This window comes from Nansenia antarctica, assembly GCF_963989245.1.
Source record: "Nansenia antarctica genome assembly, chromosome: 20".
Lineage (NCBI taxonomy): Eukaryota > Metazoa > Chordata > Actinopteri > Argentiniformes > Microstomatidae > Nansenia > Nansenia antarctica.
Genome location: NC_137693.1, coordinates 2,455,511 through 2,477,479, shown reverse-complemented (window position 1 = coordinate 2,477,479; position 21,969 = coordinate 2,455,511). Strand labels below are relative to the sequence as shown.

The 21,969-nt window shown below is 46.5% G+C and overlaps 1 protein-coding gene across 1 annotated transcript in view; it reads left to right on the top strand.

Annotated features, from left to right (window-relative positions):
- Positions 1-15,134, top strand: part of LOC308174856 (sphingosine-1-phosphate lyase 1-like) — a gene marked incomplete at both ends in the record, with an annotated part of 17,125 nt that extends 1,991 nt beyond the window's left edge. Inside the window, 15 exons of the mRNA XM_080549966.1 lie at positions 331-362; positions 663-689; positions 6,939-7,104; positions 7,648-7,715; positions 8,927-9,074; positions 9,390-9,469; positions 10,079-10,207; positions 10,483-10,571; positions 11,031-11,139; positions 11,492-11,590; positions 12,074-12,220; positions 12,666-12,904; positions 13,351-13,497; positions 14,034-14,154; positions 14,985-15,134. Coding sequence (XP_080406092.1) covers positions 331-362; positions 663-689; positions 6,939-7,104; positions 7,648-7,715; positions 8,927-9,074; positions 9,390-9,469; positions 10,079-10,207; positions 10,483-10,571; positions 11,031-11,139; positions 11,492-11,590; positions 12,074-12,220; positions 12,666-12,904; positions 13,351-13,497; positions 14,034-14,154; positions 14,985-15,134 — 1,751 coding nt within the window. The remainder of the gene's footprint in view (positions 1-330; positions 363-662; positions 690-6,938; positions 7,105-7,647; positions 7,716-8,926; positions 9,075-9,389; positions 9,470-10,078; positions 10,208-10,482; positions 10,572-11,030; positions 11,140-11,491; positions 11,591-12,073; positions 12,221-12,665; positions 12,905-13,350; positions 13,498-14,033; positions 14,155-14,984) is intronic.
- Positions 15,135-21,969: the final 6,835 nt, after the last annotated feature.

The window sequence follows — 21,969 nt, the reverse complement described above, 5'->3', positions numbered from 1 at the left end:
TGTTGAGGAATAGGACTGTCCTGTGACACAGGGTTACGTCCGTAGTGTGTGGTCCTGTGTGGGGTCCTGTGTGGGGTCCTGTGTGGGGTCCTGTGTGTGGTCCTGTGTGGGGTCCTGTGTGGGGTCCTGTGTGTGGTCCTGTGTGTGGTCCTGTGTGGGGTCCTGTGTGTGGTCCTGTGTGGGGTCCTGTGTGGGGTCCTGTGTGTGGTCCTGTGTGTGGTCCTGTGTGTGGTCCTGTGTGTGGTCCTGTGTGTGGTCCTGTGTGGGGTCCTGTGTGTGGTCCTGTGTGGGGTCCTGTGTGTTCTGTGTGTTTCCTGTGTTCTCTCCCAGGTGAGTGTCCTTCCTCCCTGCCTATCGCCATGGTGACGGCCTGATTGAGCACAGGTGTGGCCAATCCTCAATCAAGGGTGGAGGTGGAGGATAAAAGCCTGGGAGAGACACTGCAATGGTGCCAGTGGGCCAGAAGACAACTCTGGAGATTTTGTGTTGGTTTTTGTTATGTGGTGTGGTGTGGTGTGGTGGTGGTGGTGGTGTGGTGGTGGTGGTGGTGGTGGTGGTGGTGGTGGTGGTGTGGTGTGGTGGTGGTGGTGGCGTGGCGTGGCGTGGCGTGTGGGGTAGTGTGGTGTGGTGTGGTGTGGTGTGGTGTGGTGTGGTGAGGTGAGGTGAGGTGTGGTGTGGTGTGGTCGCAGGTCTGTAGGTTGTGTTTGTTAGTGTTTTTGTTTTGTGTCACTATTTAGTCTCATTTGCATTTGGTCTCTGTTAGCTGTCTACCACTTGGTCAGTTAGTTACTTTATTCTTTATTTTAATGCATTAGATTCATGCACTCTTCTTTTATAGAGCAGATTTCTGTTAATGTGTTTCTCGGAAACCTGTTTGTGTTATCCTTTTACAATAAATCTGGTTTATTTTATATTTCCCATCTCCTCTGGTTCTTGTCCCCCCGGTTTTATTTAATTGTTACACCCCGTATCCCCTAGACCTTTTATATGGGGGCGTAACACACAGGCAACCAGCTTTGGACTCCTGTGGTAAGTATAATGAAGAAAAAGACACTGGGAACAACAAATTATCTGATTTTAAATAACAATTAATGAAGTTTCAAAGGCAGATTTTTGTTTCTTGTGTTTTGTGGGTTTCTATCAATTTCCCTTTGTAATGTTATATATACTGGTAAAAAGATAGAAGAATACATTATTACCTTAATGAGAGTCTATGGTGTCATAATCACGTAGAGAAGGACATTCAAATACAGAAGTGATGCATTTCTGTAGGGGCCCATTTAGTCATTCTGTTGCCTGAATAATAATAATAATACTTATTTGTATAGCGCTTTTCCTGCAAATGTTGCAGCTCCAAGTGCTCCAAAGTGCTTGATGTAAATCTACTTACTGTAGCTCAACAACCAAAAGAGATATTTTCAAACTCAAGGTATCATATGGCTTACATCCCACTCTCTGCAGGCATATTTGAATCTTGGTAGCGTGTATTTAAGTCGTTTTGAGGAAATGTGGTTGCATAAGATGTTAGGGTAATTCTGTTACCGAACTTTAAAGCAGTTCACAGTCCTTAAAGAAAATGTGTTTCTTTTCGTTTTGTTTGTTTAATTCAGTTGAAATTGTTACAATAATCATTATGCATGGAACTGAATAGCTTTCTTAAACTTGTTATCAAGGCTATTTGTTTGGCGTACATTTGAAAGTGAAAAATGCAGTTGCAGGGGCGTTCTGTTACCGTGCAATTGCCCCTGGGCACTTTGTGCATCAATGAACGAGTATGGACAGATTAATGCTTTAAAGTGGGACTGCATTTCCAGACCAGATTGCGGTGGGCCTATTTCCGATTGGTTTCTCCTCTTTGTGTTTCTCCAGAAGTTCAATTATGTTTGCAAAACCAGCGGTAATTGTTATCAGAGTTTTTTCCTTCAGTGTTTCCCCAACACCAACCTCCTAACACCCGGTATGTTTCCATGGTAAATATGACCTCCCCTTGGAGCCAACACACATCTCCCTACAGAATACTGCTGGCACGGGAAAAGCCAAGGCATAGGTGATGACATCACAATGAGGAGAGCAGGAAAAGGCGTGAAGGGCTATGACCTGCATTTGAGGTCAGAGGGAGAGGTAGAGGGGGAGGGAGGAGAGGTGGGGGTGGAGGTGGAGAGGGAGAGGAGGAGAGGGAGGGGGAGGGAGAGGGAAGAGGGTGGAGGAGAGGGAGAGGTAGAGGGGGAGGGAGAGGGAAGAGGGTGGAGGAGAGGTAGAGGGGGAGGGAGGAGAGGTGGAGGAGAGGGAGAACAGGTAGAGGGGGAGGGAGGAGAGGGAGAGGTGGAGGGGAGTGGGAGGGAGGAGAGGGAGAGGTGGAGGGGAGGTGGAGGGGAGGAGAGGGAGAGGTCTCGTAATGCAGAGGTGACGTCAAGTGTTTTGTAATCAGAAAACGTGTTGGGTAACAAACCCCCAGGGGCAAAGGCTTCATACATGTTGCAACAGTTTCCAACACACATGTACCTTTCACCTGTCTCAGGATAACACTAAGATAACACACTGAGCTTCCTTCCTTATGTAAACACCTGGGCACCCTCTTTGACATATTTTCTGCCATAAATGGTAAATGGACTGACTTATATAGCGCCTTATTCCAAAGTGCTTTACCTCCTGTGACTCTACCTCCTGAGCCCCATATTTTCATATAACATGTTATGCATTCCAGCTCTTAAAAATTATTAAAATAAGTAGAAGCCGCACACTCTAGTTCCAGATGCAAAAATGTGGTTTTAATATGACGGTTTCGGCTGTAGCCTTTGTCAAGTCTTAAATATATACAAGACAGCCATTAAATAGTCAGGTAGGCTAGTTGAACAGGTAACACCTGTGAGGACACACCTGAGTGAGATTACAATGCCGTCATCATTACATGAAAAAACAATCAGAACAATCGGTGTCACAGGTAAGATATACACTGACTCAAAAAGCATTCCAGCACCGGCCGCCCTTAATATAAAACATCTGACTTCATGGGAATGGCATCTTCTTTTTTTAATATATCTATATTTTATTCATCTACTTCTAGACACTATGCCTTACTCCAGATAATCAAGGGGATGGAGGTGTGTGTGTGTGTGTGTGTTTTATTGTACACTCGGACTATTACCATTGTTCTTCTTGTTATTTTTGTATATACATATTGGTGTGTACTTTGAAACTTTTTTTTTATACGAGTTCTGGTAAAAAAAACTCTAGACAAATATTTAGAAAAGAAAGATACGGTTTGTTATCGTAGAAAGACGTCGCTCCAGACGTTTGTTTGATATACAGCTGAGCCGAGCCCAGTTTTGTATGACAGGGGCTGGGCCGCAGGAGGTAGAGCCGGTAGAGCCGTTGTCTAATGATCGCAAGGTCGGCAGATCGGCGGTTCAAACCCCAGCTGACCACATGGTGAGCTGTCCTTGGGCAAGACACTGAACCCCAAATCACTCCCAATGAGCGGGCCGGCGCCTTGCATGGTAGCTTGCAGCCATTGGTGTGTCAATGTGAATGTGTGTGTGAATGGGTGAATGAGAGGCTGTTATAATTAAAGCACTTTGGAATAAGGCGCTATATAAGTCAGTCCATTTATGTCACAGTGTTTAGAGATGTAGCTAGTATCGAACGGTGTTTGAATCATCATCATTGCATGTTCCACTTGTCTCTCTCCCCCAAGGTGGTGTTATGTTGCTTATTGTTATTATGTGTTATTATATGATTGCTTATCAATCAATCAAGATTGCCCTGTGGACTTTAAGCTCTTCTTTATCTGCGTACATCCCTGGAGGAGCAGTAATCTTCAGTGTTATCAGCCCTGCGTTGTGTTGGAAACACAGCAGTGATCATCAGCTAACAGGAGCCGAGGAGAGAATAGATATGCTCATTTTTTTACTGCACTTATGAAATTACAGTCATTAATCATTTACTGCGCCTGCATAGTATAGAGACAAAGGTTTCAGTGAAATGTAGTTATGGTACAAACTATTGGTCAATATTCAGCACCTAGATGTCATTGTTGTTTTAATTGTTAGTTGTGATACAGTGATACCTACTTCATGGAATGTGTTTGTGACATTTTGATTGGCCGACACGATCTGTGAATCACAGTTCAGTACATCGACCCTCCAGTCCATCTGAATTCATAGATTTTGTAAAAACGTGTTTGCAGGGTGTATGTCAGATAAATTCATATTTATTGCCATTTAAGTAGAAACACATAATAGGAACTTGCTAGTTCGATTTTTTTCACAAATATACAAAAAGAGACAAGCGCAAACAGGACAGAACCATGAAAACAGACAAATCAGTGCATTGGAATAATAACAACATAACAACACGGTCAAGTGCAATGTCAATGGGTTCAGTGCAGTGCAGACCCTCCTCAGAGAGGGGGGGGGAGGGAGGGACCTACTCAGAGAGGAGGGGGGGAGGGAGGGAGGGACCTACTCAGAGAGGAGGGGGGGGGGAGGGAGGGGGGGGGAGGGATCTACTCAGAGAGGGAGGGGGGGGAGGGAGGGGGGGGGAGGGATCTACTCAGAGAGGGAGGGAGGGGGGGGGACCTACTCAGAGAGGGAGGGGGGGGGGAGGGACCTACTCAGAGAGGGAGGGGGGGGAGGGAGGGGGGGGGAGGGATCTACTCAGAGAGGAGGGGGGGGGAGGGAGGGATCTACTCAGAGAGGGAGGGGGGGGGGAGGGACCTACTCAGAGAGGGAGGGGGGGGGGAGGGACCTACTCAGAGAGGGAGGGGGGGGGGGAGGGACCTACTCAGAGAGGAGGGGGGGGGAGGGACCTACTCAGAGAGGGAGGGGGGGGGAGGGACCTACTCAGAGAGGGAGGGGGGGGGAGGGACCTACTCAGAGAGGGAGGGGGGGGGAGGGACCTACTCAGAGAGGGGGGGGGAGGGAGGGACCTACTCAGAGAGGAGGGGGGGGGAGGGACCTACTCAGAGAGGGAGGGGGGAGGGAGGGGGGGACCTACTCAGAGAGGGAGGGGGGGGAGGGAGGGACCTACTCAGAGAGGAGGGGGAGGGAGGGACCTACTCAGAGAGGGAGGGAGGGGGGAGGGAGGGACCTACTCAGAGAGGAGGGAGGGGGGAGGGAGGGACCTACTCAGAGAGGAGGGGGGGGGAGGGACCTACTCAGAGAGGGAGGGGGGGGAGGGACCTACTCAGAGAGGGAGGGGGGGGAGGGACCTACTCAGAGAGGAGGGGGGGGGAGGGACCTACTCAGAGAGGAGGGGGGGGGAGGGACCTACTCAGAGAGGGAGGGGGGGGGAGGGACCTACTCAGAGAGGGGGGGGAGGGACCTACTCAGAGAGGGAGGGGGGGGGAGGGACCTACTCAGAGAGGAGGGAGGGGGGAGGGAGGGACCTACTCAGAGAGGGAGGGGGGAGGGAGGGACCTACTCAGAGAGGGAGGGGGGGGGAGGGACCTACTCAGAGAGGAGGGAGGGGGGAGGGAGGGACCTACTCAGAGAGGGAGGGGGGAGGGAGGGACCTACTCAGAGAGGGAGGGGGGGGGGAGGGACCTACTCAGAGAGGGAGGGAGGGGGGAGGGACCTACTCAGAGAGGGAGGGAGGGGGGGGGAGGGACCTACTCAGAGAGGAGGGGGGGGGGAGGGACCTACTCAGAGAGGGAGGGAGGGGGGGGCAGGTGGACACCTGAGTCGTTTACTAGACGGACAGCTGAGGGGCAAAAACTAAGTGTCTTATTCTCTCCACTATAGGCTGCAGATGTTAGGTGTAGTGGCGGTGGGGAAGGGGGAGGAGCCAGTGGGGAAGGGGGAGGAGCCTGTGGGGAAGGGGGAGGAGTCAGCGGGGAAGGGGGAGGAGTCTGTGGGGAAGGGGGAGGAGTCTGTGGGGGAGGGGGAGGAGTCTGTGGGGAAGGGGGAGGAGCCAGTGGGGAAGGGGGAGGAGTCTGTGGGCAAGGGGGAGGAGTCTGTGGGGAAGGGGGAGGAGTCAGTGGGGAAGGGGGAGGAGTCAGTGGGGAAGGGGGAGGAGTCTGTGGACAGTCTGGAGTCAGCTGATCTCTACTCCTCCAGCCCACCTGGGGCAAAGACACAAACCTGTCAGTCTGATGATTAGTCGGAGTAACAGGTTCACCTAGTTACCTTCTCCTCCATAATTGCATGTGTGTACTGTACTGTTTTACTGTAGCGAGGTAGAGATCTGACTGTTGTGATGACAGTTTCATCTGTTGTAAGTACTCTCTCTTCATTAGTGAAATCATTCCTGTTATTTGTACAGAACCATATTTCCACTTTCATAAAATGTGGACTTGACAGATGGTGGTTCTCTGTGTGGACGTGTGTGTTAGAAACGGTTAGGCCTTAATTGTGTGTCTGATCTGGCCTAGGTGTAATTGCGGTAGCCTAATTGCATTGTAACACCACCTGGCTTGTGCGTTTGTAGATGATTAAACGTTTTTTGAGACTTTGGTTAACTTTGTTTGCAATCATCATTATAGAACCTTTGATTACTGATAGATAGATGACATACAGTACCAATTGAATGGGGAAGTGTGTCCAATTTCTTTTTTTTACTGGAACTATATATATATCATCATCATATATCTTTTTAATATTGCCTTTAAATGACTAAATAATTAAATTAAGATTATATAATGATTAAAGCACTTTGAGCTGCAACGTTAGCAGGAAAAGCGCTATACAAATAAAGTTATTATTATTATTATTATATATCATATATATTTGATTTTATACACTTTTGTAAACCTTCATCTATCAAAGCAAGCAACCACAGATTTATTTGAAAGACATACATCTACTACTAATCTAATCAAGACCTTTAAAACGTACGTTTGGTCATGACTATCATCGTTTTTGACTTGTTATGTGTTATTTATTATGTGTGCAGTCCACATTTCACCTCAGGAGTTATTGACAGTGTGTCACCCTTCCCAGCATGCCCTGCAGGAGTACAAGGAGATGCTGCTGTTCTACCTGGAGGAAGGCAGGCGGCTCGTCAACACCCGCTGTGAGGATGTGGAGCCGTGGCAGATCATCGGGGCTACGCTCATACCCACCCTGGCAGCACTCTGGGTCAAAGGCCTCCTGTTCCAGCAGGAGAGTGAGTGAGAGAGAGAGAGAGAGAGAGAGAGAGAGAGAGAGAGAGAGAGAGAGAGTGAGAGAGAGTGAGAGAGAGTGAGAGAGAGAGAGGGGGAGAGAGAGAGTGAGAGAGTGAGAGAGAGTGAGAGAGAGAGAGAGAGAGGGGGAGAGAGAGAGTGAGAGAGAGAGAGAGAGAGAGAGTGAGAGAGAGGGCTAGTAGTAGTAAAGTGGCTGTGAGCTTAAGATTTATGTACATGTGTATCAACATAATAATAATTAATCTAAATTATAATCTTAATTATTGTGATCGAATCAGACATGTCATGATGCAGTGCTAGATACTGTACTTAATGATGATGCAGTTATTGTTGTAACCATAAACAAATTATATAAGATGATTCACTCTTTGTTATAGTGTGGGTGAGTAGTTAATCTGTCGCCATACCTAGCTCTTACCTTCCCACAGTTGTTCTATGTTTCAACAAGGTCCTATTGTATTCATCTTTTGTTTTTTCTACGCTAGTCAACAATTATTTCAACATGTGTCTCCTTTCCTGGTATACAGGCCTAACATCCAGAATAAAGAAGCAGGCCTTTCGAATCATCAGGAAAATACCGTTTGTTGGCACGACAGTAAGCATTAAGACGTTATTTTGTTCCTTATTTCTGCAGATGTCCTCTGGCTTCTTCTTCATCTAGTTTCACGTTTCAAGTTTATTGTTACGTCACATTACACAAGTGTAAGAGAGTAAAGTAGGCAACAGGCATAATTCAAGATACTAAAAAAGTGACAACAGTACAGGACATAAGTGACAAATAAGATGATTTACCATTAGCAGTATCTTGCCATTTGTAGACAGGAAGGCACTAGGCGTGATTCAAGTCGTGATACAAGTGTCAATAGTACAGGATATGAGTGGCAGTAGTTAAGTGACTGTGAGGTTAAAGTTTAGGTAGTCTGTATGCCTGGGACGTGCCTGTGGATGATCTAGCTGTGATGAGTCATATTATCCTTGGTGACTCAGTGTCAGGAGGGTGAAGGGGGTGAGGATGGGGAGGGTGAGGGTGAGGGGGGTGGGGAGGGGGAGGGGGTGAGGAGGGTGGGGATGGGGAGGGTGAGGGGGGTGGGGATGGGGAGGGTGAGGGGGGTGGGGATGGGGAGGGGGTGAGGATGGGGAGGGAGGCCTTTGATACCGTTAATGTCATAGACTCATGATAACGCTAGATTACTTTGGGTCATTACATCACTGTTACATCACTGTCACATAACCTATTTTGAATGCTGTCTAGTACAGCTAGCTAACTAGCTAACTAGCACGCTACAATACCGTAATAAAAACAGCTAGCTGTTATCCGACTTTCTATATTTTTGACAGAACATTATTTTTAAATGTTGTGAAAATTGGACTGTTATAATCGTTCTCTTCATTCTATGTTTCATAATCATTCCTATGATGGTCCAATTCTCCCGAGAGAACTTGTTTGAACGTTGACAATTGTGACAGCAGCTGGTGAATGTGAGAACAAGTCGGCAACCAATCAAAATGTTCTGACTTTTATTCCGAAAAATTTAAATATACATTTCAACGTTGTTGAGAATCAATGACACACTCGCTAGTCAAGCCAAAACATTGCAATGCAATGGATTCGGTGAGTAATCCCCACTACTACCTAGTTAGTGTAGAGTAGTAGGGGGGATTACTCACCGAATCCATCGCATTGAGATATTTTGCCTTGACTAGCGAAAGCCCGAACATTTTGATTGGGTTTCCGACTTGTTCCCACTTTCACCGGCTGCTGTCACAATGATAAAGTAAGTGACACCCGTGTCTGTGTTGTGACAGATCCAGAGCCAGCTGAACAAGGCCCTAGAAGACATGAGTGCCAGCCTGTGCACGCTGAAGGAGGGCATGGAATACACCACCCAGCTGCCAGCACGAGGCCTTACCCAGAATGCAGTTCTAGAGAAGATCAGAGAGTACGAGACACTGAGTACGTTTCTGGGAGTTGATCTTGTTTATGGGACTATATTCTGTGGCGGAAGGATATATGTATTCTGAAACGATTAATGACTGTAAATACATGAATTTAATGTTACAACTGTGTATTTATTTTGTATATTATGTGGTGGCTGTTGTAGAAAAGCAATTTACCATTCGAGGGCGCAGGGCGAGGGTTGTGGACTAATTTACCACTGTACAGGGTTTTCCGGCACAACCCTGTACCAGTGGTAAATGAGTCCACAACCCCCTTCCTCTCATGGTAAATGAAGTCCTTTACTGAGCGGTGTTTGTGTGATGTCCCCAGGTGAGGTGGAGTGGCAGAAGGGGTGTGTGTCAGGGGCGGTGTACTGGGGCGACGCAGCTCTGACCAAACTCCTGGTGCAGGTACACAACCTCCGCAAAGCAACCGTCTGTTTACGTACTGCATTCTTTGTATGAGCATTCAAGTTAACACTAGGACAGCCGTGCCTGTTTCACCTACTCTTAGCGCCGCCTCGGGGGGGTCAAATTACCATAGTCTTTAGAATGGGAAGCTGCTACTTACACACAAAGACCACTAGTTGGCACGTCTTGTAAATTAGCCTGCCTCCTACACAGAAAAACAGCAAAATAGCTTCATACTAGCTTATTCTGATGTGATTGAATGATGTGATGTGATGTGATGTAAATGTAAGGATACTGGGTGGTAGAACGCACATATCTAGGGAAAGTCATAAAAGGAGGGTCCTGAAATTTGATGGAGTGCAAAGATATAAAACATTTTTTACTCACTTGGTCAAATGACCCCTCCCACGGCTGCTCGAGTGTTAAGTGTGTCATATTTGTTGTGACAATTTGATAATAAAATGAAAATTAAATAAAATGTGTAGTTCACACTACATTTGGAAAATTACTCTCTATACTTTAGATTGGACATGACCTGTTATCATTAGTGTGTCTGTGAGAAAACCCTTTCTCACTGATCACCGTTGAATGACTCCCGTTGCTCCCCAGGTATATGGACAGTTTGCATGGAGCAACCCGCTCCACCCAGACCTGTTCCCGGGGGTGAGGAAGATGGAGGCGGAGGTGGTGAGGATGACGTGTACCCTCTTCAACGGTGGACCTGACACCTGTGGTACAGTGAGTATCTCTGTTCTCACCGGGCGGCTGTGGCTCAGGAGGTAGAGCTGGTGTGTGCAGGTGACTTCAGGTGTGTGTGTTCTGTGCAGGTGACTTCAGGTGTGTGTGTTCTGTGCAGGTGACTTCAGGTGTGTGTGTTCTGTGCAGGTGACTTCAGGTGTGTGTGTTCTGTGCAGGTGACTTCAGGTGTGTGTGTTCTGTGCAGGTGACTTCAGGTGTGTGTGTTCTGTGCAGGTGACTTCAGGTGTGTGTGTGTGTGTGTGTGTTGTGTGCAGGTGACCTCAGGAGGGACTGAGAGCATCCTGATGGCCTGTAAGGCGTACAGAGACATGGCCTATGAGCGTGGCGTGACACACCCGGAAATGTAAGTTCTGTATTTCTGTATCGCAGCCCTTGTGCTGCGTTTCTGTGATGTCATGTCATCTGTCTCTACATGGTGCTTAATGTGACGGTTATCTTACCTGTATTTTGTAATGTGTGTTTTAACACTAGAACAGCCATGAGTAAAGAAAAATGTTATATCTTTGCACTCAATCAAATTTCAGGACCCTCCTTTCATGACTTTTCCTAGATATGTGCGTTCTACCACCCAGTATCCTTACATTTTCAAAATCACATCAGGATAAGCTAGTATAAAGCTATTTTGCCGTTTTTCTGTGTAGGAAGCAGGCTAATTTACAAGCGGCCAACTAGTGGTCGTTGTGTGTAAATAGCAGCTTTCCTTTGTAAAGAGGGGACCCCCGAGGCAGCTCTTTTAGTAGGTAAAAACACGGCGCTTCTAGTGTTAATGGCCCTTGTTGTCTTTGCTCTCTTAATTTCGTAGCATCGCCCCGGTGAGCGTCCACGCAGCCTTTGACAAAGCTGCACACTACTTCAGAATGAAGCTGGTTCACATCCCGCTGGACAAGAAGACCATGAAAGTGGATGTTAAGGTGCAGACATATATTCACATCAGTCTGATGGGGTACTTCAAGTTTCAAGTTTATTGTTTATTGTTACATCACATTACATCAAGTGTAAGAGAGTACAATTCTTCGATTCCTGACATCGCAGCACAAGACAATAAGGCAATAGGCATAATTCAAGATAATAATAAAAAAAGACAAATAAGACTAATAATTAGTGGTATCTTGTAATTTGTAGACACTAGACACAACTGCGCAGTGTGCACTAGGTATAATTCAATAAAAAAAGTGTTGATAGAAACTTCTGTAGAAAGTCAATGTTTGCTTCAGCTTAGAAGAGGTTCCTGATGATGAAACGATCCTCCTCTGTGTCTGGCAGGCTATGGAGAGAGCCATCACTAAGAACACGGCCATGCTGGTCTGCTCCGCCCCCCAGTTCCCCCACGGAGTCATGGATCCCATAGAGGAAGTGGGAAAGGTAGGGTGTCAAACCTCCCTTCCCCTCATACATAAGCTGTGTAAAAAAGAGGAGAAACGAAAGAAAGAATAAAAACAAATCGTGACGTTAGAATTATAAGGTTCTATCTCCATTTCTGGTCAAAATTGAGTTTTTTTTTTTTTTACATAATCTGATCCATTAGGTGTTTATTAATGCCTGTGTGGTGTTATTTTAAAAATGTTGACATTTTTTGAGTTAGTAATTCATAAAATACAAAGGTTCCATCTCACGAAACATAATGGAATGTAAAAACTTTGACGCTCAATATCTCTGAACTGCCCTAAACGGAGATAGAACCTTATCATTCTAAACTACCCTAGGAGATAGAACCTTATCATTCTAAGCTCACGCCCCTCATAAATAAGCTATGTTAAAAAGAAGACAAACGAAAGAAAGAAAGAAAGAAAGAAAGAAACCAGACCAAACCTCAGCCACGCCTCCTCCTCTCCTGGTGCTTCTCAGCTGGCTGAGAGGTATGGCCTGCCTCTGCATGTGGACGCATGTCTAGGAGGGTTCCTCATCGTGTTCATGGCCCAGGCTAACTACCCCCTGGCCCCGTTTGACTTCAGGGTGAAGGGCGTGACCAGCATCTCTGCAGACGTACACAAGGTAGGAGAAGGATGTGGGTCGGTCAATCAATCAATCAATCAATTAATCAATCATCAATAAACTATCGATCTATCTATCTCTCTCTCTGTCTATCTATCTATCTATCTATCTATCTATCTATCTATCTCTGTCTCTCTTTCTCTGTCTCTCTCTCTATCTATCTCTCTCTATCTATCCCAGGGGCTTGTCACTACATTCCCTGGATTTGAGTTTTATAAATCCTAAAATGCATGTTTCAGACTTTTATTCAGAAAAATGTAAATATTGTTTGTGTTGAAAATCAATGACACACTCTCTAGTCAAGCCAAAATACTCTCTTCTACCCTCTTCCTCTTCCTCTCCCTCTACACCTCCCTCTCCCTCTCCCTCTCCCTCTCCCTCTCTCTCTCTCCCTCTCCCTCTCCCTCTCCCTCTCCCTCTCCCTCTCCCTCTCCCTCTCCCTCAGTACGGCTACGCCCCCAAAGGTTCCTCCGTGGTCCTCTACAGTGACAGGAAGTACCGTCACTACCAGTACTTTGTGGCCCCCGACTGGCAGGGGGGCATCTACGCCTCCCCCTCCGTGGCAGGGTCCCGGCCTGGGGGGATCATAGCGGCGTGCTGGGCCACCATGATGCACATGGGAGAGAACGGCTACGTAGAGATGACCAGGAAGGTCATCCAGACTGCACGCACCATCCAGAAAGAGTAAGACCCCCTCCTCACACACACTCTCCATCCCCATCCTTTAGTCATTATTAACACATACCGCATTGTATGTATACACCAAGGCCTTTGGCTCCAAGTCTAGTTCTGTCACTGTCACTGTCGCTGTTTTCTTTGTTTTGTTTCTTTTTCTGTTCTGTCTTGTCTGACTTTCTGTCTGTGAAATCTGTAAAGCGTCCTTGGGTTATTTTTTTTATTAATAACTACTAATGCTACTAGTGCTCAAAGAAGGAGGGAGCTCTGGGGCTCTGGATTTTGCAAACTCTAGACTGCTCTCATGTAACTTTATTAATAAAAGGCTTCAAGCTAAGTTGATCAACCTCCTTGTGTTCAATATTGAATATCAATAGAGAAGAAACCAGACTAAATCCACAACACCGACTTGTTCCCCCTTTTCACCATCTTTGTTTTGTTTATTTCTCTGACAGAGTGTGTAAGGTGGAGGGGGTGTTCGTGTTCGGGGATCCGGAGGTGTCCGTCGTGGCGCTGGGCTCTGACGTCTTTGACATCTTCCGCTTGTCCAACGCGCTCACGCTGAAGGGCTGGAACCTGAACACCCTGCAGTATCCATCCAGGTACTCAGTCATACTCATTGTTAACGTTGCGACATATTGACCATGCACTGTAAGTGTACACTGAAGTAATACAACTAAGTCAAGACCCCCTAGGGCAGTGGTTTTCAACCCTCTCCTCGGGGACCACCAGCCGTTCCACATATTTGATCTGTTCCACCACCAGCACACCTGATTCAACTAATCAAGTACAAACCAGAATTGCTGGTGGTCCCCGAGGAGAGGCTGGTGGTCCCCGAGGAATGGAAATCAGATACTTCTGACACAAAGATCAATAGAGGGCACTACTTGTAAATTAGCCTGCCTCCTACACAGAAAAACTAGCGAAATATCTGTATACTAGCTTATCCTGATGTGATTTTGAAAATGTAAGGATACTGGGTGGTAGAACGCACATATCTAGGACAAGTCATGAAAGGAGGGTCCTGAAATTTGATCGAGTGCAAAGATATATAACATGTTCTACTCGCTTGGTCAAATGACCCCCACCCATGGTTGTTCTAGTGTTAAGAACTGTTACCATGTACCCCCCTCCCCAGCGTCCACATCTGTGTGACAGTGCTGCACACCCAGACAGGCGTGGCCGAGAAGTTTGTCCGTGACGTCAAGGAGCAGGTGGCCGTCATCATGAAGACCCCCAACGAGAAGACCTCTGGAATGGTGAGTTTGAATGTAGCTGTGACTCCATTACCTCAACATAGAGCATTCATAATAAACATACCTTTAGCCTCATAGCATAATTGCCTAAGTCATATTTTGGCCAAATGTAGATATCTGCCTAACTCTCCTCTCCTAACACTGCTGATTCACTGGGCATTATTGTCTACTATGACATCAGCCTATCAGAATGCTTGTTTACATTCCAAAATCACTATCTGCCCAAGTCATCTCTTTGACATAGGGCATTTTTGACATTACATACAAAGATGGCTCGGCTGACCTCAAGTGAAGCATGACTTAGGCATGACTGAGGTATGACGTAGGCATGACTTAGGCATGACGTAGGCATGACGTAGGCATGACTTAGGCATGACGTAGGCATGATTTAGGCATGACTTAGGCATCACTTAGGCAATTATGCTATGAGGCTAACGTTATTAAGATATTAAGAAAAAACCCCACCACATTCATACTCGTCCGTGTTCCAGGGAGCGATCTATGGCATGGCCCAGTCCCAGCACTGTGTCTCCTGAGACATCCACTACCCCCCAGCACTGTGTCCCCTGAGATACCCGCTTTTCCCCTTTACTGTGTCCCCTAAGACTTCTACTGCCCCCCCTGTACTGTTTCTCGAGTGTTTATATATACATTAAAAAAAAAAAGAATCACGGAGACTGCCAATGGCCCCGGGCCTGAGCTAGATTACTCTTCCTGCTACGACTGGTGGATTGATGATTCACTTGCTTAGTCAAATGTATTGCTTTGGAATAAGGCGTCTGCTAAATGGCAAAAATGGTACATGTACACATTCATACTGGTCCGTGTTCCAGGGAGCCATCTACGGCATGGCCCAGTCCATCCCAGACCGGTCCATGGTGGAGGAGATCTCCCGCGGGTTCCTGGACTGCCTCTACAGCACGGAGGTCCCCAGGTCTCAGAAGAACAAGACCCACATGAACGGTAACGGGACAGCTCACTGAGTCACGTGGCTGTGGCGCACGCTGGTCACACACCTCAGGATACCTACCCACACACACACACACACACACACACACACACTCGATTACCTGGGATAAGGGTCAGTGAAGCGTCTCTTGAGGTTCCTTCATTGTCTAGATGTCGTTATCCTGGCGTGCAGCATATGCTGGTCTGAAGCATATCATCAGACCCACCTGCTATGGCTTGGCCAGTGAGCCAACCTCCAAACTGCTTTCCTTGTACAACGACTCTCTGGGGAGGAACATCCTCGTCAATCCACTGTGCAGTTAAACTGGTGAGAGTCGGTGGAATGAGCTTCCCACGGCTGTCAGAACTGCAGAGTCACTACCCATCTTCCGTTGGAGACTGAAGACCCATCTCTTCAGGTTACACCTTAACTGCTCCTCCTAGATATCTACTACTTTAATATATAATGGTTTATTTTGTTCTTGGAGGTGGGAGCATTAAGTGACCAGCCACAGCACCTCTAGGGCTGTATCCAGGGTCAGAGGTCACCTCAAGGGCCGTCAGAGGTCAGAGGTCATGTGTAACTCATCAGCCAAGCTGGAAGGTTTCTTACTGCTGATTATGCTCTGCAGTAGCATTAACACTACAACAGCTGTGTCTATTTTACCTACTAGTAGAGCCGCCTTGGGGGTCAAATAGACCCCTTTTTAGAATGTAAATCTGCTATTTACACACAGAGATCACTAGGGTGCTTCTTTTTTTAGCCTGCCTCCTACACAGAAAAACTGCAAAATAGCTTCATACTATCTTATCCTGAAGTGATTTTGAAAATGTAAGGATACTGGGTGGTAGAACGCACATATCTAGGAAAAGTTATGAAAGGAGGGTCCTGACATTTGATCAAGTGAGAGATTTTGTTTTACTCACAGGGGTACTCACAGCTCTTCTAGTGTTAAGAAGTAGCTTTTAATGAATGACCTGGGTATCTAACACGTTTTCTAAATTACAAATTGTGTAGCTACAGCAGAACAGCACTCGTGCACATGACTCCTTGGTTTTAAATATTCCGTTTGTTAGGACAGACGTGGGTAAAATTGCATTTGAATATTATGCCCCATATAAATGGAATAACCTTCAGATCCTGTTGAAATTGAATAATTTGATTCCATTTAAGCACTTCAAAAGCCTTTTGTAAGACTCCGTGCATTCATGATGTTCATGTGCACTTTGATTTCTGATCTGATATCTGCCATTCTGTAATTAGTTTCCTGTGTTTATGTAGGGGGGGGCTGTGTCTCAGGAGGTAGAGCCGCCGTCTAATGATCACAAGGTTGGCAGATCAGCGGTTCGAGCCCCGGCTGGCCACAAGTCGAAGTGTCCTTGGTCAAGACACTGAACCCCAAAATCGCTCCCAGTGAGCGGGCCGGCGCCTTGCATGGCAGCTTGCCGCCATTGGTGTGTGAATGTGTGTGTGAATAGGTGAATGAGAGGCCGTTGTAAAGGGCTTTGGATAAAGGCGCTATATAAGTCAGTCCATATAAGTCAGTCCATGTTATTTTTACTGTGTATAGTTGTATTGTTATGTAATCAGGGCGCCATCGGAAAAGAGCTTGCTCTCAACTGTCCCTCCCTGAATGAATAAAGGTGAAATATTTTTTTTTTTTAAAAAGAGACACATAGACATTCAAACAAGGCAACGTCTTTAGGCTATGTTCTGCCCCAGCCCAATGTGCTCTGTTGAGGTGGTGTGTCTGAGGGGGCGGGGCCATGGATGTGCTGCTCCTGCTGATTGGCTGATGGGACGCACCTGTGGCTGATGACCTCCCGGTGACCTCCAAGCCCTTCAAAAAAAAAACTGCAGCATGGGGAAATGTTTGGTCGCCCTTTTCACAATGCCTACCTTTGTTGTTTTGTGTTGGTTGAGTAGTAGTTGTGGTTGGACTTATTTTGTCTTTGTTGGGGGGGGTGGGTTTTGGTTTGGTTTCTCCCACGTTCATTTCCTTGGTTCTTTGTTTTGCAGGGCGGTGAGGTGAGTATTGATTTGTTTCTGTTTCCTGCTCCGCCCTGCCCTAGAGTATTGAGGTAGTGGGAGACGCCTGTTTTGTTTATTCTTACTAGTGGAGGTTTGGTCGATTCAGTGTTTCTTTGTGTAGGTATGAGGGCTGTACATTAAAACATGTTTCCCTTGTTACACCATTTCCGTGACTGACCATTTTTTGATGTGGTGGCTGGCTCTATCTATACGGCTTTGGTGAAGCACTTTTCAAAGGTTTGGTCCCTTTAGTTTCCTTGGGACACTGTCAGCAGTAACAGGCTACACAGGCATACAACCTCCCCTACCCCTAACCATCTCCCCGAACCCTGCCACCCCCTCCCTCCCCCTGGACATGCATACAACCTCCCCTACCCCTAACCATCTCCCCGAACCCTGCCACCCCCTCCCTCCCCCTGGACATGCATACAACCTCCCCTACCCCTAACCATCTCCCCGAACCCTGCCACCCCCTCCCTCCCCCTGGACATGCATACAACCTCCCCTACCCCTAACCATCTCCCTTAACCCTGCCACCCCCCTCCCCCCTGGACATGCATACAACCTCCCCTACCCCTAACCATCTCCCCTAACCCTGCCACCCCCCTCCCCCCTGGACATGCATACAACCTCCCCTACCCCTAACCATCTCCCCTAACCCTGCCACCCCCCTCTCCCCCCCTGGACATGCATACAACCTCCCCTAACCATCTCCCGTAAGCACCCCCCTCCTCCCCTAGACTGTGTTAATTGTTCCCTGTGCCTGTTCGTTAACTCTGTGTTCTATGTGCTCATGTTATCTGTTGCTTGTTGTTTCTGTGTCTTCTGTTTTCCCCATATTGTCAACATCTGAGCCCTGGAAAAGCGCTATATAAATACAATGAATTATTATTATTATTACACTGACCAATCACTATATTTGGGTTTTCTAAAGGACAGAGAGACAAAGATATAATGGTGGAAGGGTTCGGTTGTTCAATGAGGCACAGGAAGCAACAAACCGTGATGTTAGAATTATAAGGTTCTATCTCCATTTGTCAAAATTTAGTTTTTTACATAATCTGATCCATTAGGTGTTTATTAATGCCTGTGTGGTGTTATTTTAAAAATGTTGACATTTTTGAGTTAGTAATTCATAAAATACAAAGGTTCCATCTCACAAAACATAATGGAATGTAAAAACTTTGACGATCAATATCTCTGAACTACCCTAAACGGAGATAGAACCTTATCATTCTAAACTCACGATCTGACTTAGCAAGTCAGCCTGTCCACATTGGCCTGTACTACTACTAATAATAATACATTTTATTTGTAATGTGCTTTACATAAAGAAATCTCAAAGTGCTACAGATTAAAAACAAGAAGAAAGATCAAAACAATAAACCTTTTCAATAAAATAAAAAAGGCTAATAAAAGGCTCTATTAAAAAGGTAGGTTTTAAAGCCTCGTTTAAAAGCTTCCACAGACTGTGGTGCCCTTAGGTGGTACTCTCCATCCAAACCGAGTGCACATGAAGTAGTTTTACTGGGCGCCTTTTGAGAGACATTCTGAAAGAAATGCTCAAAGCTGAGAGATGAGTTCGTACAGCTTGTGTACGCCCGGTGTTTCATGTCCTGTTGCGTCTCCCATAGTTGCGTCTCCTGGTTCAGAGCATCGCTAGCATCCGCGTTTTGACTGCCTCTTCTGTTTCCCTGTTTCCCTGTCCTGGTCCTAGCTTTAAGTGTCCTGTCCTAAAGTGTTTATAGTCCGCAAGTAGTTTATTTGCTCTCAATGTTTACTTTGTTTCCAGCGTCTTTGAGCCCCTGAAAAGCGCTATAATATAAATACAATGAATTATTATTATTATGAATGTGGATGTAAGTACAAGATTGACTACAGTACACTACGCAGAGTACAGCAGTGTTTCCAGTGTGCTGGACGACACTACGCTCTCCTGCAGGTGATAGAAGAGACGTTTGGCCCCCCAGGCTTTGGAATGCTCTGCCCTTGGATCTTAGATCAGCTGGCTTGGTCGAGGTTTAAAAAAAAAAAAAAAAAAAAAGCTAAAGACTGTGTTGTATAGACAGGCTTTTGGATCACCCCAAGGCCTGTCTTTCTGTGTCCTGTTGATGTTGTTGTTCACCTGCTGTCTGTTACTTGTGTTTATGTTCACTTGTTTTGCCTGTTTTAACCTGCTGTGGCTTTCGCTGTTTTATTGTGTTTCTTCCTTGTTATGTAAAGCACTTTGTGACCCTTGGTCTGGGAAAGGTGCTGTATAAATAAATGTTACCTACTTTATTTACTTACATGTGGTGATATTGATATGGGAGCTATCCAGGGCTGGATACGACACTGAAGGCCACCTCTTCTCTCGATGTTTAGCCAGGGAAAATGTCGTCTGCGATGTTGATGAGGGGCTGTGGCCAGACCCAGCTAGGTGGAGAGATGCAGCCTATTTTCTTTTGTCTTTCCTCTGTTTTTTGTTTTTGTAAACTATTTTACAAAACTCCGGTCAAGTCCCGCATCACCTACAAAATCCTCCTCCTCACCTACAAATCCCTCCACGCCTGCGCCCCCCCAGTACCTCACTGACCTTCTCTGTCAACACACTCCATCCCGGAACCTGCGGTCCTCTGACATGGGTCTGCTCTCCACCCCCCGCACCAACCTACGGACCTTCGGGGGCAGAGCTTTCAGTGTGGCAGCTCCCACCCTCTGGAACTCTCTCCCCACAGCGATCCGCAACGCCCCCCCCCCCCCCCTGGACACTTTTAAATCAGCCCTCAAAACCCACCTGTTCTCTAAGGCCTTGGGCCTCTAGTCTAGTTTGTCACTCTCGCTGTCTTTGTTTCTTTGCTTTGTTTTTCTGTTCTGTCTGTTCTGTCTGTCTGTCTATGAAATCTGTTAAGCGTCCTTGGGTTTGAGAAAGGCGCTATACAAATCTAAGATATTATTATTATCATTTCTGTATATTTTTTTCCTCAGATTTCTGTATTTGATAGAGCAAGTGTTTGGTCACACAACTGTTCAGTAATGTAATACTGTATGTGCTGTGGGTACGATGCACTGATTTGTTGTGGAGAAAAACACAAAATAAATGGGTTTTGTTCCAACATTTGTTGTTTCTGCATATTATTTCTAAAGACTTACAATCTCTCTCGGTAGAATTCTCGACGAACCGAACTATGTTATTATGACAAAGCCCACCATAGATGAAAGTGCTTTCGATTGAGCAAAACAACCAAACTGTTGACAACAATGTGTAGTTGGTTGGATACAAATCGGGTAATCTGAATGAAGTGCATGTCATTTGGTGCGAAAGTTTGATTCTGATAAGTATTTGTGTCGTTTTGAATGCAGTGATTCATTTTGATGAGGTGTTTTGCACTTTGGGTGTGTGGTTGTCAATTGCGTTAAGTGTTTTGAGAAAACGATTCCTGTGTTCAAAATACGTGTGTTAGCGATTGAAAAGAAAACTGTAATTGTAAGGAATGCTGTGTGAATATTGCCTCTACAGGAAAGTAATAGATGATTCTGAGCAGTGTTTGAACATCGCTCCCTCCCAGACGCTTGGTTAGCTGCCGCAGATTTCTTATTGAGTTTATCTCTGCTGAACACACACGCCTGCAGTTGTGAATAGTCATTATTGTCTATCTGTTGTTCATGGGGACTGGCCTGGTTAGGCCTGTGAGTGTGTTTATGTGACTGTGTGTGTGTCTCTCTGTCTGTGTGTGAGAAAGAGAGAGGGCCTGGTTAGTTCTGTGTGGTGGATAGTGTGTGTGTGTGTGTGTGTGTGTGTGTGTGTGTGTGTGAGTGAGAGAGAGAGTGGGCCTGCTTAGTTCTTCTGTGTGGTGGATAGTGTGTGTCTCTGTCTCTGTGTGTGAGTGTGTGTGAGAGAGGGCCTGGTTAGTTCTTCTGTGTGGTGGATTGTGTGTCTCTATGTATGTATGTGTGTGTATGTTTGTGTGTGTGCGTGTCTCTGTGCGTGTGTGTCTCTGTGTGTGTGCGTCTCTGTGCGAGTGTCTTTGTGTGTCTCTGTGTGTGAGAGAGAGAGGGCCTGGTTAGTTCTTCTCTGTGGCGGATAGTGTGTGTGCGCGTCTCTGTGTGTGTGTCTCTCTGTGTGTGTGTCTCTGTGTGTGTGCGTCTCTCTGTGTGTGTGTTCTATCTTCAATAGCAGACGTCAGGTCCAGGCGACAGCCCCTTTAGAATGATTAGGGGTTTGACAGTTTTTGGGATCTGGTAAATTATTGAGAAGTTTTGCAGAAGAACTCCAGTGTACTTGAATGTCCTTTCTTTCTGTCCAAGTCTCTTTCCAGAAGAAAAGAAGAAAACATTGGCCCCCCCACTACCCCCCCCACCCCCCTCACGTGTCTCCCCCTCTCACCCCCCTCTCACCCCCTCTCACCTCTCCTCGTAAACATGGGGCCAATTTGTCATGATGCTGTACTGAGTTAGGAATCATCCAGAAGAACGGACACTGTTTGTGTAGCCCTCGAGTCGGACTAACACCCCTGCGCGCGCGTGTGTGTGTGTGTGTGTCTGCATGTGTGTGTCTGCATGTGTGTGTGTGTTTGTCTGTGTGTGCTTGTCTGTCTGTGTTTCTGTGTGTGTGTTCCTGTGTGTGTGTTCCTATGTGCGTGTGTGTTTGTCTTTGTGTGTGTGTTTGTCGTGTGTGTGCGTGTGTGTTCCCCCCCCCCCCCCCCCTACAGCCATGGTAACTGACCTCTGTTGCCCTGTCCAGAATGTTCTCTCTGGTGTCCTCCTGCAGAGGCTAGTTGGGTACACACACACACACACACACACACACACACACACACACACACACACAAACAAACACAGACACACACACACACACT